The 15,428-nt window shown below is 42.9% G+C and overlaps 1 protein-coding gene across 1 annotated transcript; it reads right to left on the bottom strand.

The window, feature by feature from the left end:
• Nucleotides 1-3,569: 3,569 nt before the first annotated feature.
• LOC123451386 (protein DETOXIFICATION 40-like) lies at nucleotides 3,570-14,283 on the bottom strand. Its single transcript, XM_045128251.1, has 6 exons — nucleotides 13,952-14,283; nucleotides 10,643-11,274; nucleotides 10,402-10,458; nucleotides 9,350-9,588; nucleotides 7,636-7,844; nucleotides 3,570-3,894 (listed from the first exon to the last, which is right to left on the bottom strand). Exons 1-6 carry the CDS (start codon nucleotides 14,234-14,236, stop codon nucleotides 3,829-3,831), a joined length of 1,488 nt encoding a protein of 495 aa, XP_044984186.1. The 5' UTR covers nucleotides 14,237-14,283; the 3' UTR covers nucleotides 3,570-3,828.
• Between the last annotated feature and the right edge of the window lie 1,145 nt (nucleotides 14,284-15,428).

The following is a 15,428-nucleotide window of genomic DNA, read 5'->3' as shown; positions in this document are numbered from 1 at the left end:
ATGACCACCGTCAGCATGTGTTCGCGTGTGGTCGTGGAACATCTTCACAGCAATCTTCTCCCCATATTCAGGTTCACCCTATATAAACATATTTAGCATTTCACATGGCTCAGTAGATTGCTGTGTTTAATTAAATAAGCGGTATTCCGTATTTTTTTCAGGTAGAAGAGGGCAGTATTTACACGCGACACGCGTATGACAGGGCAAACAAGAAGAGCGGAAAATAAACAAATCTTGGGGAAAACCGAGCACCAGTGCACAGAAAACAGTTGGTAGTAAGTTGGTGATGAGGTTATGTGCAGCCGTTTATGTCAACAATAGTTAGTTGATTTGAAAGAACACTGCTAGTGCACTAATAAGTTGAATCAATCTCAGCATAATGTTTCTGTCAACAATAGTTAGTTGAAGAAATTTTTTTTGTCTTTCTTTGTTTTTTTGGAAAATATTTTATTCGCCATGCATGTGTAAACCCTACTTACTTTCTAGAAAGAAATAAGCAAAAAAAAACATTTACTCCTACTTCATCCAGAATAGAATCAGTAAAAGTTGTCATGAGGTAGTAGCAAAACTAATTATAAAACGTTTTTATATTATGAAATCGGAGGGTGTACCATATAAACTTTGCCGTAGGCACCGATGCTGAGGATGCGCTCGTCGGAGAAACCGTCGGTGAGCTCTTTTAGGGAGGGCAAGTCGTCGTCATCCATAGACCACGCAGATTGGTGGTCGTCATCGTCGGAGAAGGAGTCGGCGGTGTCATGGTGATCCATGCTGCTGCCGCTGCTGCTCCTTGTCCTCTTGCAGCTCAGTGGAAGGAACATCATCTTGGCTTTATTTCGTGCTCTTCAGGGAAATGGAAATGGAAGTGGAAATGGATGAAGATGCCTGCTCTTCTTCATTTATAGTGTACTACAACAGCAAGTGCAATGCATCTGGATCTGCAAGCAATAGATAATGCTGCCTGCTGGTCGTTGGCGGTGTAAGGAGTAAATGCATGCAGCGTTGCCTCCGCGTCTCCACCAACGTCGTCATGCCCATGGCGTCATATGCCCAGTTCAAGTTCCAGATTTGTCCCAGACTTGATGTTGATGTTGTCATGCTCGTCGGCCCCGTGGCGTCATGCACCACGTATGCCAGCATCCGACAATGCATGCATGGTGATGACTGGGCAATGGTGATTGCCATTCATCCATCCATCCATTGGGAACGAAATGAAACGACCATTGATGCATTACATACTCCAGAGCAAGTATGCTAGAAAGAAATATGCGGGTTTATAAGAGATGCCATCGAATTTATGCCTAATTGAAGGAACGAGAAGAAAAACGGGTTACATACTTACAGCCGATGGTACGACGAACACCAATAACCTTTATGAGAAAGAGAGAGAGAGATGTGCCATATATTAACGATATATCATACTAATATGACTAACTATTATACAAGTCGACTATTATATTAGCTATAAATGAATGACATGACGACTCCGTATAACATGCCGTTGGCTATAGTATTGACCACCGCGCACAAAGAAGAGGGCGGAGCTCAGAGAGGAGTCCTCGACACAATGGGAGGGGGAGGCATGGGAGCGCCATCCAGGAGGGACAACAACATGAGAGAGCACGAAAGGAGGCGAAGACCGCCGGACCAACGCATCGCCGGCGACGAGGATGTCGACCGCACCGAAACCCTAGACGAGCAAAACCGATGAGGGGCCACTAAAAGAAATTGGTGTCGACGAACGAATAGATGCGGTAGACCATATAGAGCGCGAGCAGGGGAAGAGAGTGGTAGCCAACACGGCGCCGGAGAGTGCCGGATTTCACTGGAAAGGCGAAAAGGAGAACACGGGAGAGAGAGGGGGGCCGGACTGAGCTTTCCCTACTTTCTCTCTCCCCTTCGGTGCAGTAAAATTCTTTCTCTTCGACATAGTAAAATGACATGGTGGACATCGTGGTTGCTTGCCCTTCTAATGCATCTTATTGTGTTTGATTAACCATGTTCTAGATGCTTTTCTTGTACAGTGGAGCGGACCAGTTTGCTTAAAGATTAAGCAAAGATTCATTCATTCATTCATTAGGCACCGCGCACGCACTTGACTTACATGCAAAATGCCTGCGGCGGAGACTCCCGTCGTCGACCAGCACGCAGCGCAGACCCATCTTCCTTAATTTGGCCCTTCTAAGTTTTAAATACCCACTCTTTGAACAAATATAAGATCTTTTAGATCCTAAAAGATCTTATATTTGTTTAGAGAAGTAATTGATTAGTTACCGTGCATTATGCACGGAATAAGAGAGTGAAGAGAGTAAAAGGGGGCCATGGGACCTAGTTGGCTGCTCCGTCTTGTCCCGTGGGTAGTGCCCGAGTGTAGCGGTATTGCTTTTTTTTTCCATATGTCAGCCACATTGTCTACTGCTCGTGTCCGGTGGGATGAGGGTTTTAGCTCTTGCGCAACTAGCCAGGCCCTACAGCTGGCAGCCCTTAGTCAATAAAAATTATAGCGTACCAATTAGGCCCTACAGCTGGCAGCCCGCTAGGCCCTGCACCCGGCTAGGGTAGGGTTAGCCGGGAGCCAGCAGCCAACAAGGCCCTGCAACCGGTAGCCAGCAGCCAGCCAGGTCCTGCAGCTGGCTATGCAATGGAAGATGGCAGCCGCCCAGGCCCAACAACCAACACTCGGCAACCAGTAGCTGGCCAGGCCTACAGCCAGCCACACTCTATAGCTGGCAGCCAGTAGGCGGCCAGGGCAGGGTTAGCCGGCACAGGCAGGTTGGCTGGCTTCAGCAATAGCTTGTACACTCCCCGATCATGGGGACCGGGGACTAGTCTCCTTGAGCCTACCCGGGGCTCATCCTCCCAACAGTTATAATAAAATATCCCAGCGGAAGAACTCTTCGAGAACCATCGAAGGGGATCACGGTGGTAATCCAACTCACACAGGCGTTGTATCATTGGTCATCCGTGCTAAAGACCCGGTGGCGACATGGAATGTGCATGTTGTCCTCGCGACACAATAACCGCTGTCATCATCCTCATTCAGCGAGGTCCGTTCCCAGAACTGGGACAACAGCGAGGAGAAGCCGATGTTTGTCCAGAACACCTGCAAGAGCTCATTCTTCAAATCTCCATCTTGAAATGATAGACCCATAGAATTAATATGCATGCCAAATACCTCATGACTAAGAGGCTTACTCAAGGGATAAGCAACCATATCAGTGGAGAAGAAAAATTCTCAAAAATATAATTTAATTATACTTATCACATCATGTGCATAGTGATATCTTTCCTCTATATAATTATGTTATGATATTGAATTCATGCTCGAGTCAACTAATCCAAAAGTCCAACTAATGAAGGAAGGTGGGCCATATATTTCAACACCCCCTCACGTCTAGGCTATTTTTGTGCTTGGACGTGGGATCGATGTAGGCCGCAGAATGTTTTTTTATTTTAATACTACGTTGGCAGGGTCTTGAACTCAAGAACTCTTGACGCTGATACAATATTGAATTCATGCTCCAGCCAAATCATCGAAAAGTCCGACTGATGGAGGGAGACCGGCAGTGAAACATGGGATCTCTTGAAACCTTTACTTCCTTTGGATTATCAAAATACACAATAAATGGCTTGCTTACACCATCCACAATCTTCGAAGTTCACATAAATTCTGTTGAATCACTTTCTAAGTTCGTGAATAATGTTGCCCAACAACTAAACACAAATTACAATTTAGAAATACAACTCAGTTCTGAGAAATAGGACGGTTTATTTAGCCCAGGGAAGTCGACCCTGCTCACTAATTGTAGCTACATATTTTGCCACTGATCAATCATGTTGCAATGAATGTTTCTTGTCTCCCCATATCGCAATCCTCGCGTGGGCCTTCTCGACCTGCGAATTACATATTTGATACATAAAGAAAGAGAAAAATGTGCCGCATCATTATTAGTTCCCTCGCATAAATTTGATTATTATCTTCCTATCGATTTTTTCCCTCATCTTAAAATTCCTAGATATATTTTCAGTCATACTCTGTAAAGTTGGATCAAGATATAAAAGGAACATCTAAAGCACATCATAAAGACAATACAATAATATTTTGATTTAATAGAATAGATGTTATATACTTTTTGCATTACTACCTCCGTCCAAAATAAGTGGCATATAAATTTAGTAAAAACTGTCAACTATTTGTAAACTTTATTTAATATTGTATATCATGAAGGCCCCATCCTCTGTGTCGCATGCGACCGGCGACACGGGGGAAACCTTCGCCACTACTACGAGCCCCCTCCACCACCGCCTCGTGCAACGCTGTCGTCGGAGGGCTGGCCGGTGAATGTTGTGCGACCCTCAGGGATGGTAGCGGCGGGGCTGTTTTTGCCCCCACACCCTCCCTTTATAGCCCCAAATGACGCCGCCACGCTGCTCATATCGGGTGCCTCGGCTAGGACGGACGCTTGCCGTTTGGCCGACGCGCTAGCATCTGGATCCTCGTGTCGCACGATGGTACTACTGCTGGGTGGCGGCGGCCAAGCCTGGCTCCACATGCGTGGCTGCTCCACCAGACGACGGATATGGTCGGCGTGCCTTGATCCGTGCGTGCAAGCACCATGTATGCGAGCGGATACGGTGACTGGCTTGGTTCCGAAGTCTATGTGCGAGCATCCGACGTCGCTATTGTTCTCCATCAAGTGCGGATGCAAATGCGGGCAAAGGCAGAAGCAATTTGTTTGGGACCTCGTCCAGATCTGTCATCTGCTATGGCGGCGTGCTTGGGGTCCTGACGACGCCGGATAGACACAGTGATCGTGCCCACGATGACTGTCTAGGCGGTGGCGAGCTAGAACGGGGAGGTGTGGGGGCCTACTGCCGTGATACTAATGATGGTGCTCATCATGCTCATCACGACAATGTCCTACTTGATCGGTCCTCCTCGATCTGGTCATCAATGTGTTGTCGGAAATCTTGGCCATCATATCGGGATCGGATATAATTCTTTAGTGCATCTTCATATAAGCCTATGAGGTTCCATGAGGGTGTGGCGCGAAGCTCTGTTGTTTGTTGACACAATGGAACATATCAGATTTTCGATTTACATAATGTAGACAGTTGGGAGAAGGTCATGATGGCTGAGGTTAGAGGGTCAATTAGACAAATAGGTGACTTTGAGGCGGTGGAGTCAAGAAGGTGTTTGATATCTCTCAGGAGCAGTAGTCTCTACTGGGGGTGACATCACTGCAGGCATTTCATTATTGTTGGTGCTCCTCGGGGGCCGAGTTGTGACTTTCAGGGTGAAAACCTAAGGTTTGACCTTCACTAGTTGTGTCTGACCATTGCCTTGCTGAAGGAATTGTTTTGAGAGCACATACTTCTCCAGGGTGAAAACCTAAGATCTTGGATCAGGCAACGACGGTGCATATACATTGTTTCCTTCTTGGAGCTGTTGTTTTTCGAGACCTCTTATGTTTTCCAGGTGTTGTATTTGGCGATGGTTTGTGTGCATCTTTTGAGAGAAGTCGGTCGATATGACGGGACCTTTGTTTTTTCCTCCTTTGGTTGTGTGTATATTGGATGTCTTTGCGACATCTCTTATAGGTGGAGAGGCTGGATGTAATTGGTAACTTTGAGATGATAAAATATTCCCCTTCCGAATAAAAAAATACACCATAAGATACATTATCATAATGTATTTATCAGTATTATAGTTGTTGATATTCTTCTTGATATATTTGGCAAAATTTCTAAAGGACTAATTTTTAATCAAATTTATATGCTGCCTATTTAGGGGCGGAGGGACTAGACTGGTAAAAACTTCAGAGAGAGACAGACAAATGTTTCCTACCATTCGGTGGTAGCTACCACCACTCGAGTTCTATACGGTGTATGTAGTCTCTATTCAATCGAAGTGTATATGCACGTAATATATAGTATATACGAATGCTTAGGTAGTATATATACTATTTTTTAAGTATCTTAAATATTTTGAGTATGCCTTTTCTTACATTATATATATATATAAGATAACATAAAAATCATGGGTCAACTAGCAATTTTTCATATAATTCAGTTTAAAGTATTTTAGATATAATATATCTACATATTTAGAATGATATAATAGTATACATACCACATGATAGTGTGTCTGTAGGGTAACTATCCGAGGTGGTAGGATGGGTTTATATATAAAGTCTATTCATCACCCGGGTGCAGAGTAAGTTATTCTTTATCCGAGGTAATTTTACGGTTGTTTCATAAATAAATTATATTTTGAATTCAAATAGTTATATAGGTCATAAGACCAGAAAAATTCATATGGATTCACTACAAAAAATTTGGCACAAGAAAACAAAAATATAGGTCATAAGACCAGAAAAACTACATTTGGTGCATATTTTACACTATGTTTTTACGTTTGTAATTTTACGTAACAAAAATATGGCCATTATATATTTTCTTACGTCCCTTTTGTACTTATAAAATAAAATAAAATTGACGAAATGTAAAATTACGGTACATTTATATTAAAATAGAAGGGGTGAAGAATAACTATTCCTTACTCAGGGTGACGAATAGTCAATCCATATATATATATATGACCCTTATTGTCTTTTTTATGACCCTTATTGTGACCCTTATAATCATATGATAGTATATATATGTGACCCTTATTGTCTTTTTTACGATGATTTTATATTTTTCTAGCCCCTTCTATTTTAACAATAATGTACCTTAATTTTATGTTCCCTATTTTTTTTCTTATTTCATAAATAAAAAGAGAACGTAAAAAAAAAATCGTTGTAAAAAATAAATTAAGAATGTAAGAATATATATATATAGACACACACACCGTTACTTCTTAAATAGCGGTATCACTACCAAAGACAAAAATAGCTACATTCTCAATATCAAGATTCAAGGATATTCCTTTCACACAGCTTACAAATTCCACCATTTCTCCAACTTGAATCTCGTTCAATCCATCAACATGTCCAATCCCATCTCCAGCTGAGACCACTCAGACCGATTTCATCCACTTGAAAGTTCATGTAAAAGTAATTGGTCACTCTACACTCTAATAGAGTCGTGAGTTCCATAGCTTTAAGTGAAAATTCCATACTATAGCAAAGACCATGAATTATATTTTGAAAGAGGAATCCGATTTTCAAATTAAACTATCTCTATCTTCGGTAGACTAAACACTTGATAAAATCCCGATTAATTTGCTCAAGCACATAGGAACGCTCTATTTGGCACCAGAGTGATGAATAGTTATTCTTCGCACATCCTTGTTAATTCGCAACCGTATATGAGTTTTACGTCACGTAAATGTTGTCTTATGACCAAAGTGAAGAAGAACGTACGAATGCATGTACATGCCGTAATTGTTTAATTTACGGGATGTTCACATACATATATTTATGCTGTTTTTATAAGTTTTACTTTGATACGGGTCATATCTTGCATTTCTTATGATGATTTTTCCGTTCAACGTCAACATTTACATAACTATTTCTTTACATAATATAACTTTTATGTAATGCCATAAATAAATAATTGTGGGTGCAAAATAATTTTTTCTACACCCTAGGCGCTGAATAATATATAAATATATGTTAGATTCCTACATACCTCATGTTGCCAGTCGGTCCTGAAAGTCACCCATAACAGGATGAGCGTTTGTAATAGTGTTCCGCCGATTACCATGCCACTCCAAACTCCCTTTGCGCCCAGACCAAGGTAGAAACCCATGAATACGCCTAGCGGTATGCCGATGAAATAATAGCACCCAACATTCACGTATGCCACAAACACCTGCCAACCGCACCCCACAGCCACACCTGTAATTAATAAGAAGATTATTTCGTTGTTCCAGGAATAGATGAGTTTCTTATAAAGATCTAGCTAATTGACCTAAACTTAGATTACACACATCCCACATTATATTAAGGTTTTGCAAAACATAGGCTTTCTCACAAACTATAAAAGCCACAGTTGTGGCTATTTACATAAAAGTAAAATTTAACCATATGTTAGAGTGATTTTTCCAGTTTAGAACCTAAACACTAAAATTATTTGTGCTGAATCGTAAAATTTCAAAATCATCTACAGAAATCCTGTCCATCTTTTAAGTACTAGTTGTTTTTGGATTTCAAGAGTGCAGCAACAATGTAATAATCGATGCATGCGGAGAACAGTATGAAATAATAAGATGGAAAAGTTCAGGAAATAAGGGGCATCGTCAACATATCCATCTTGGTAAACTTCTTATATCCTGTTGATAGTTTAATCCTATCATCATCGCCTTTTTACAATTCAACCAGGTCATTTTTGTCACCTATTATCACACATGTATTTCAACATCTAATAAAAATATGTCATCTCATGTTCTTGAGTAGAATTTGCCATCTGGTGTCCAATGGCCCGAGACTTCATATGGGTTGAGAAATAAATTATTGTACAACAATACAACGATTCACCAAGAACAATTACTAACTTATGGTGTTTATCAAAATAAATTAGATTGGTTAAAGGACTTACTAGAAAATTACATTGGATTAAGAAGACATAGTGGACATGTTTTTTTTATCAGATTCTAGATTACTATGACAATGTATACTATGTAACGTTCTAGCTAGATACTCCATCTAGCTGGTGTGTTATATATTCTTCTAGAAGAGATGTATGACTTATAATTAAACCAAACATTTTTGTTATGGTAAAAATGACTATGCTATCCTTTCCCATTGGTGCAGCCATCAGTGGACATGGTATTTCTGATAGACAATATATTCCTATCACAATGTATACTATGTAGCATCTTTAAGACTTGGTGGACATAGATGTCTCTTACAATTAACTCATGAGAGCCTCTTCGATATCACGTCATATAGCTGGTCATGCGGGTCCAACATGTGCCACCGCATGATAGGTAGATAGTTAGGCCATGTTTGTTTAAAAAATCCTAGGACTTCTTTTAGTCTCAACTAAAAAGTCCATAGTCCTTACTTGTTTGGTTTCAGGGACTAAACATGGACTAGAGGTTATTAAATGACATGCTAAAAAACCATATTACCCCTACTAATGGACTAGAGGTTATTAAATAACATGCTAAAAACAGGGGCATTGTTGGAAAAAGTCCCAAAAAAGACTCTCCCTTAGGGACTTCTTTCTTTAGTCCCAAATGCTCACTTTTAGTTCCTAAAGGTCTCTCATGTTTGGTTTAGATGGGACTAAAAGGGATTTTTTTTAGCCCCTACATCAAAAAGTCCCTGTAAACAACCCCCTTAATTACGACCAATTCTTACCATTTGCCAAAAGAAAACGAACAAACATGATTTTTTACCAGAAAGCACGGGTTGAACGCCATTGAGTATGAGCGTGATGGCGAGTAGCGGGCAGAGGTCGGACACTGCGTTGGCAACGGCTTCGCCACCTGTGAACAGGTAGGAGATGCGATCGCGGAAGAACAACACAACCACTGCCGCGACAACAGCGAGAAGGAACGACATTGTGGTCGACATCACCACCGAGAAAGCTGCGGCCCTTGGGTTGCCGGCTCCAAGCTCGTTTCCCACACGAACACTAAAATGAAACGTCAAACAGATGTTATACACATGAAAGCAAATCACACTATGTTCCTTTTACTTCAAAAAAGAAAAAAAATCTACTTTTCTAGCATCTAGCTTTGATAAAGTTTATATATAGGAAGAACTACGGATCAATATCTACATATAAAACTAAATAAATAAATGATTTTTCTACTTAAGAAATGTGCCTGCCAACTCTCTCCATCTTTGACAAAGTTTCTAGGACGGAGGGACCAGCACCCCGCATCCATGCATGCATGGAATGGTTTTACATTCCGGAAATTTAAAATAAATTATCTTTTAAACCGTTAATTCATTTGATGATCGGTCTTCATCGTTGTGTTCGTCTAGATGTGTAATTTCAAATAAAATCACATCTTAATATGTTTTGATAAAAAAAAACATCATCAGTTGACAGGTTATAATATTGTAGCTACCATATTGTACTAGTTAACCGTTACCGGATAAATAATGCATAGTTGCCACAGACTTTGTTTTTTATCCTAGCAATGGCCTATATTTCGAGAGACTGAGTATTTGATCCACTCTAAACAGGTAAAGATGGCATTGCCATCATTAAAAGATTTACATTGGTGATAAGTGATGTTCAAAAGACCTGGTAACCATTTGGTTTTAAACCGGCAACCAACATGAATATACCTGGTGACAAAGTGGCTCTAACATGGCAACTAGGGTCGATGTACTACTTACTTACTTGGCTAGGGAAGTAATTAAAATTACTGTATGAGTTAAAGAAAAACAAATCTATCCTGTCGACAGCCAGGAGGTGAGCGAATAGGTAGTGCACCTTGCTGCCGCGTTGAAGCCGATGGCGACCATGAACACCCATCCGAATATGGACATGCTGCCATGTGAAATAAATAGAAATAAATGAAGAAGAAGCAATATATAGCATGAGATTAATTAAGTGTCATGCATATACTCCCTCCGTCCCATAATTCTTGTCATTGTTTCAGTTTAAAATTTGAACTGAAACAACGACAAGAATTATGGGACGGAGGGAGGAGTATATAGTAAGAAGTAATTACCAGATGGAGAGGGAATCAAGAGAGAGCTGAGGGTTGTGTAGATGACCGGCGATGAGCACCATGATCTGAAAGTACCACGTCTCTAGGCAGAGCATGACCGCTGACGCGGCGGACAGCCTGGCAAAGCCGCACAAGCCGGAGAATGCCTGCGTGGTGAACCCTGTCCAGGTGTCCCTGCACCTAGGTGTGGTCAGGATGTAGGCGAACTGGGCAAGCACGATGAGCCACCAGCTGAGGCTGAGCACCAGCGATGCTCCCAGGAGGCCGAGGCCCAGCTTGTAGACGGCCAGCCAGCTCAGCGCCACGTGGAGCACCAGCGTGGCGCCTGCAATGTAGGCGCTGGGCGCCACAATGCTCTGCGCCTGGAGGAACTTCTGGATCGGGAAGTTGGCCGCGTAAGCGAAGATCTGTGGGATGAGGCCGTAAACAAAGACGGCCGCCGCCGCCGCGATACGCTCCGACTCGCCGAGGAGGAGGAGGATGGGGCCCGAGTAGACATAGATCACGGCGAGGGGGACGCCGGTGACGGTGAGGAGAATGGTGGACCGCTGCAGGTACACGCCCAACATGTTGTACTTGTGCGCGCCATAGGCTTGCCCACATAGAGTCTCCACCGCGCTGCCCATCCCAAGCTGCATGCACGCACGCACATGATTTGATTTTTTTAGTTCGGCCATCACATCTTTACTTAGTTGAAAGTGAGAGAAGACAAGTGAGCAAGAAATCGTATACAAGATCCAACACACTTTGTGAGAAACTAAGATGAGCCAATATATTAATGACATAGCAAGTAAATATGACTAGTTATTATATATATGAGTGGTATATTTTTTGAAAAAAAAGGAGGATGACCCCCGGTCTTTGCATCTGGGAGATGCACGCGACCATTTTATTGATTATTCCCGAGGGCCTTACAAAGTTGTACAACAATATGTCTGAATCCGTCATCTTGACAACATTTGCCGCTACTTCTATCCATATGATGAAGGGGTGCAAGCTGAGCCAAATACCCAGACCTCTCACCTAAGCCTAACATCTAAAGCCGGAGGCCCCGACCGAGCCACATACCGGGTCAGGGGAACAAACCGGTCTGACGCACTCACATGTGTCGCTGCCACCATCTTCCACTGGTTCATCTTCAGAGCAGATCGAGGTACCAACCTTGGCAGGTGCCTCCGCCATCGACGCCAACATGACACCAAACGACGACCTCCACCTACGCGAGTCCATCTCCAAGCAGCGGACGTAGATCCATGCTAGGATAGGGCCGCACCATCGCCCTCGCCCACCATCCACAAGCACCACCTAGCCCCAAGGTTCCCAAAGCGGCGCCTTCAAGAAGGGAACGACGCCGTGAGCGCCGCCGCCGTCCAACAAAGTTAGGGCTTTCGCCCGAGAGACCTAGAGGATGGGGAAGTGAGGGGATCAGTCCATACCGACGCCTCCAAGAAGGGGAACGGCGCCCTCAGGCGTCGCCGTCGACGCGGCCGACCATGGCTGGCCAGGGATTTCGCCCGAACTAGATCCCTGTCACCAGCAGCGCCTCCTGTACAGAACCGACAATCCATGGAAGAGCGGTCCGACCAGGCTAGCCCGCACGCCGAACATGGGAGGAGGGGATGCGCCAGATCGCGCGCACCAACCACCGCAGAAGCCGCCGCCAGCCGCCAACGAGCACTGGATCCAGCCGCCCGCGCGGCTCGGGCACCAGATCCACCGTCCGCACGGCTGCTAGCTTGCCGTGCCTCATTCATGGAGCCGTCGCTCCAGATCCGAAATTCCCCACATAGAGGCAAGGCAGCCAAGGCCCCGCCGCCACGATCCTTGGCGCCCCGGGCTTGCCCGGCGGCTGCCTCACGCGACGGCGAGGAAGGAAGGGGGAGAGAGTTGGGCGGCTAGGGTTGGGAGGGGGAGGGGTTGGGTTGGTAATAAGTTGACAATATGAGTGGTATATTACTTTGAATATAGCTAGTAGTTGACATGACAATCGCATATAGCCGGTGGTTGGCTGCTCTAAAACCGTGCTAAAAGAATTGTATTGGAAGATGCCATTATGGTTTGACCGTTCTTCTCCACCTTTACAAGGAGGGACGTTCACACCTTGCCGTAGTCCGAGCGCCGAAGCACGTTTGACTCACAAGAGGTGATCCGAGTGGCCTTTTGCAAATAGGGTCAGAACCTGTTTGTCCGGCTAAGACTGTGACTGCACCGGTAGCTTTGAAAACATTGATGTTCATATGATATCTTAGGTAGGCCCTAGAATGCACGTCGTGGGCCTACACCTAATGCACAACGTATGGAAAGACTCAATAATTAACATATAATCTCGAGATGGTTGGTTTGTCGGTGGTCATAAATGCCGGTCTTTGACATTAATTATGTGTGTAGCATTTTCTTGGTTTAATTTTTACTTTATTTATAAGATTTATGTCAAGTCAAGCTCTACGTGTTTGATCAAATTTATATTAAAAAATATCAACAACTAAAATAACAAATATATATGATGTTAAACAATATTTCATAATGAATCTAATGATATTGATTTGGTACTGTAATATTCATATTTTTTATAACTTTGATAAAAATAGAGATACTTTTATTTTTGACAAAAGTTATATGCAGACTAACAACGAAGGGAGTATTAGTTGGATCAGTGTGATAAATGTGAGTGCAAGCGTAGATTCAAGATAAGTGTCGACGAAAACGTCGTTGCGTTTGCGTGCACATACTGGCCATGAGGTGCACATCTCTCTCTATATACAAAACAAGTCAGCCTGGTATCTACACCGGGAATATAATATCAGATTGGGAGGGAGATCCGAATTAGCAATTGATAAAAAAGAAAGGATATGGGCTGTATTTATACTAGCTGTGAGTAATGTTTACAAAGAGGACCCCCCCAAGATCAGGAAGTACAACACAGTCCTCACAAGATCAAGATTCTGGAAGGGAGATATTGCTGGTCGTTGACATGCATATGCATGTACTCCCTCCGTTCAAAAATATAAGTCTTTGTAAACATTTCACTACGAATTATATACGGATCAAAATGCGTGAATCTACGTTCTAAAATATATTAATAAACATCAGTATGAAGTTCATAGAGGAATCATTAGCTAAAAAAGCCTTATATTAAGAATGGAGAAAGTACTGGACTTGTTGGACGAATGTGATAACTGCTAGCCACTGGGCCGGTGCATGCGTAGATTGAAGATGAGTGTACATCTACACATGCATTTATACTACGTAGTACTGATATGCATGCATGGCGATGTATTAATTTGAGCGCTCAACCACGTACGTACGTACCATGAGGCCGTATGAGAAGATCTGGATGCCGGTGTTCCCCAGCGACGCGGCGGCGAGCTCCAGGTTGCCGAGCTGGCCGCACATGATCTGCGTCGACATGGACATGAGGTAGTTGATCAGGTACACTGCCACGGCCGGTAGCGCTAGCCGCAGCAGCAGCGGCAGCTCCACCGCGGCGCCCGCCCACGCGCGGCGAGCCCACGGCGCCGCCGTGTTGCTCAGGATCGTCTCAAGCTCACGACTCCCAGCGTGCAGGGCCAGGAGTGGGCTGGAGGATTCATCCATAGAGCTGCCTCTGCCTGCCTGTGCCTGGGTGGATGGGTCGTGAGCTCTGTCGCGCCTATGGGCTTCCGGACTGTTTATGTAGACTAGTCCTAGATCACCGACCAGCGCGTGGTAGGTATGGCTAGCTTGATCATGAATGGCGGCACTTACGAGATATAATATTACACCACTGCGCCGACTTAAAGTTCCCATGTGATTGATACACTGTCGATGATCATATGACATGTTAACCGTAGCTGATTTTGCATGCATCTATCTATCTAGCTAGTGATATTCGTTTAGTGTTGTAAATATTGTTGTTTCTATAAAACTAGGAAGATGGCTCTTGCAAATGCGAGGGTTATTACTATCAATAGTAGATATTGTGGTTGTTTGTATTATTAGACATGTTGTTTTTTCTTAGCAGGAATTATTTCTCTTTCATAGGGTATTCAGTGTTTCTTCACTCTAACCCGCGGACTTGAATTATGCAGTTGAATGCTAGTGTTATACTTGTGTCGCTTGTTTGATATGGAATGGTAGTTTCATATATATGTTATAGTCCAAATATCAATGTTTTCGATAGGTTAGAGTATTCTTTTTTCCATGATCTTGTGCTATATTTTCTGCATGTTTTTTAAAAATCTGCATGTTATAAAAATATATTATTTTGGCTCATGGATATGTGGCCTATAACTTCTGTTATTTGGTTTCACACTGTATGTGATAGTAGCTAAGAAAGATGATATTATTCTTCTTTTCTTGAGTCGATGAGCTTTTTCTTCAAAAAATGTTCATTGATTTGTAGGGGAAATATTAGTTGGGATTAGGCCAACAAGTTCATGTAGTTGTATAAAAGTTGCAAAAATCTTATTTTGTCTCACTCACACACGTCTTTTTGCTGGAAAAACAAACCTCAGTCATCCGTCGATCCCGTTTCTCATGTCCTACTCTCAGCTCGCCCCCAGAAGGCTACAATTGTGTCCGTTCGGTGATCATTTCCTTTTGTTTCCGTTGGAAATATGCCCTAGAGGCAATGATAAATAGTTATTATTATATTTTCTGTTACAAGATAATTGTTTATTATCCATGCTATAATTGTATTGAATGAAAACATAGATACATGTGTGAATACATAGACAGAACAATGTTCCTAGCAAGCCTCTAGTTGGCTAGCCAGTTGATCAAGGATAGTGAAGATTTTCTGACTATG

The sequence above is a fragment of the Hordeum vulgare genome, chromosome 1H (assembly GCF_904849725.1).
Source record: "Hordeum vulgare subsp. vulgare chromosome 1H, MorexV3_pseudomolecules_assembly, whole genome shotgun sequence".
Classification (NCBI taxonomy): domain Eukaryota; kingdom Viridiplantae; phylum Streptophyta; class Magnoliopsida; order Poales; family Poaceae; genus Hordeum; species Hordeum vulgare.
The sequence above is the reverse complement of the archived record's forward strand: the minus strand, read 5'-3'. Positions and strand labels throughout refer to the sequence as shown.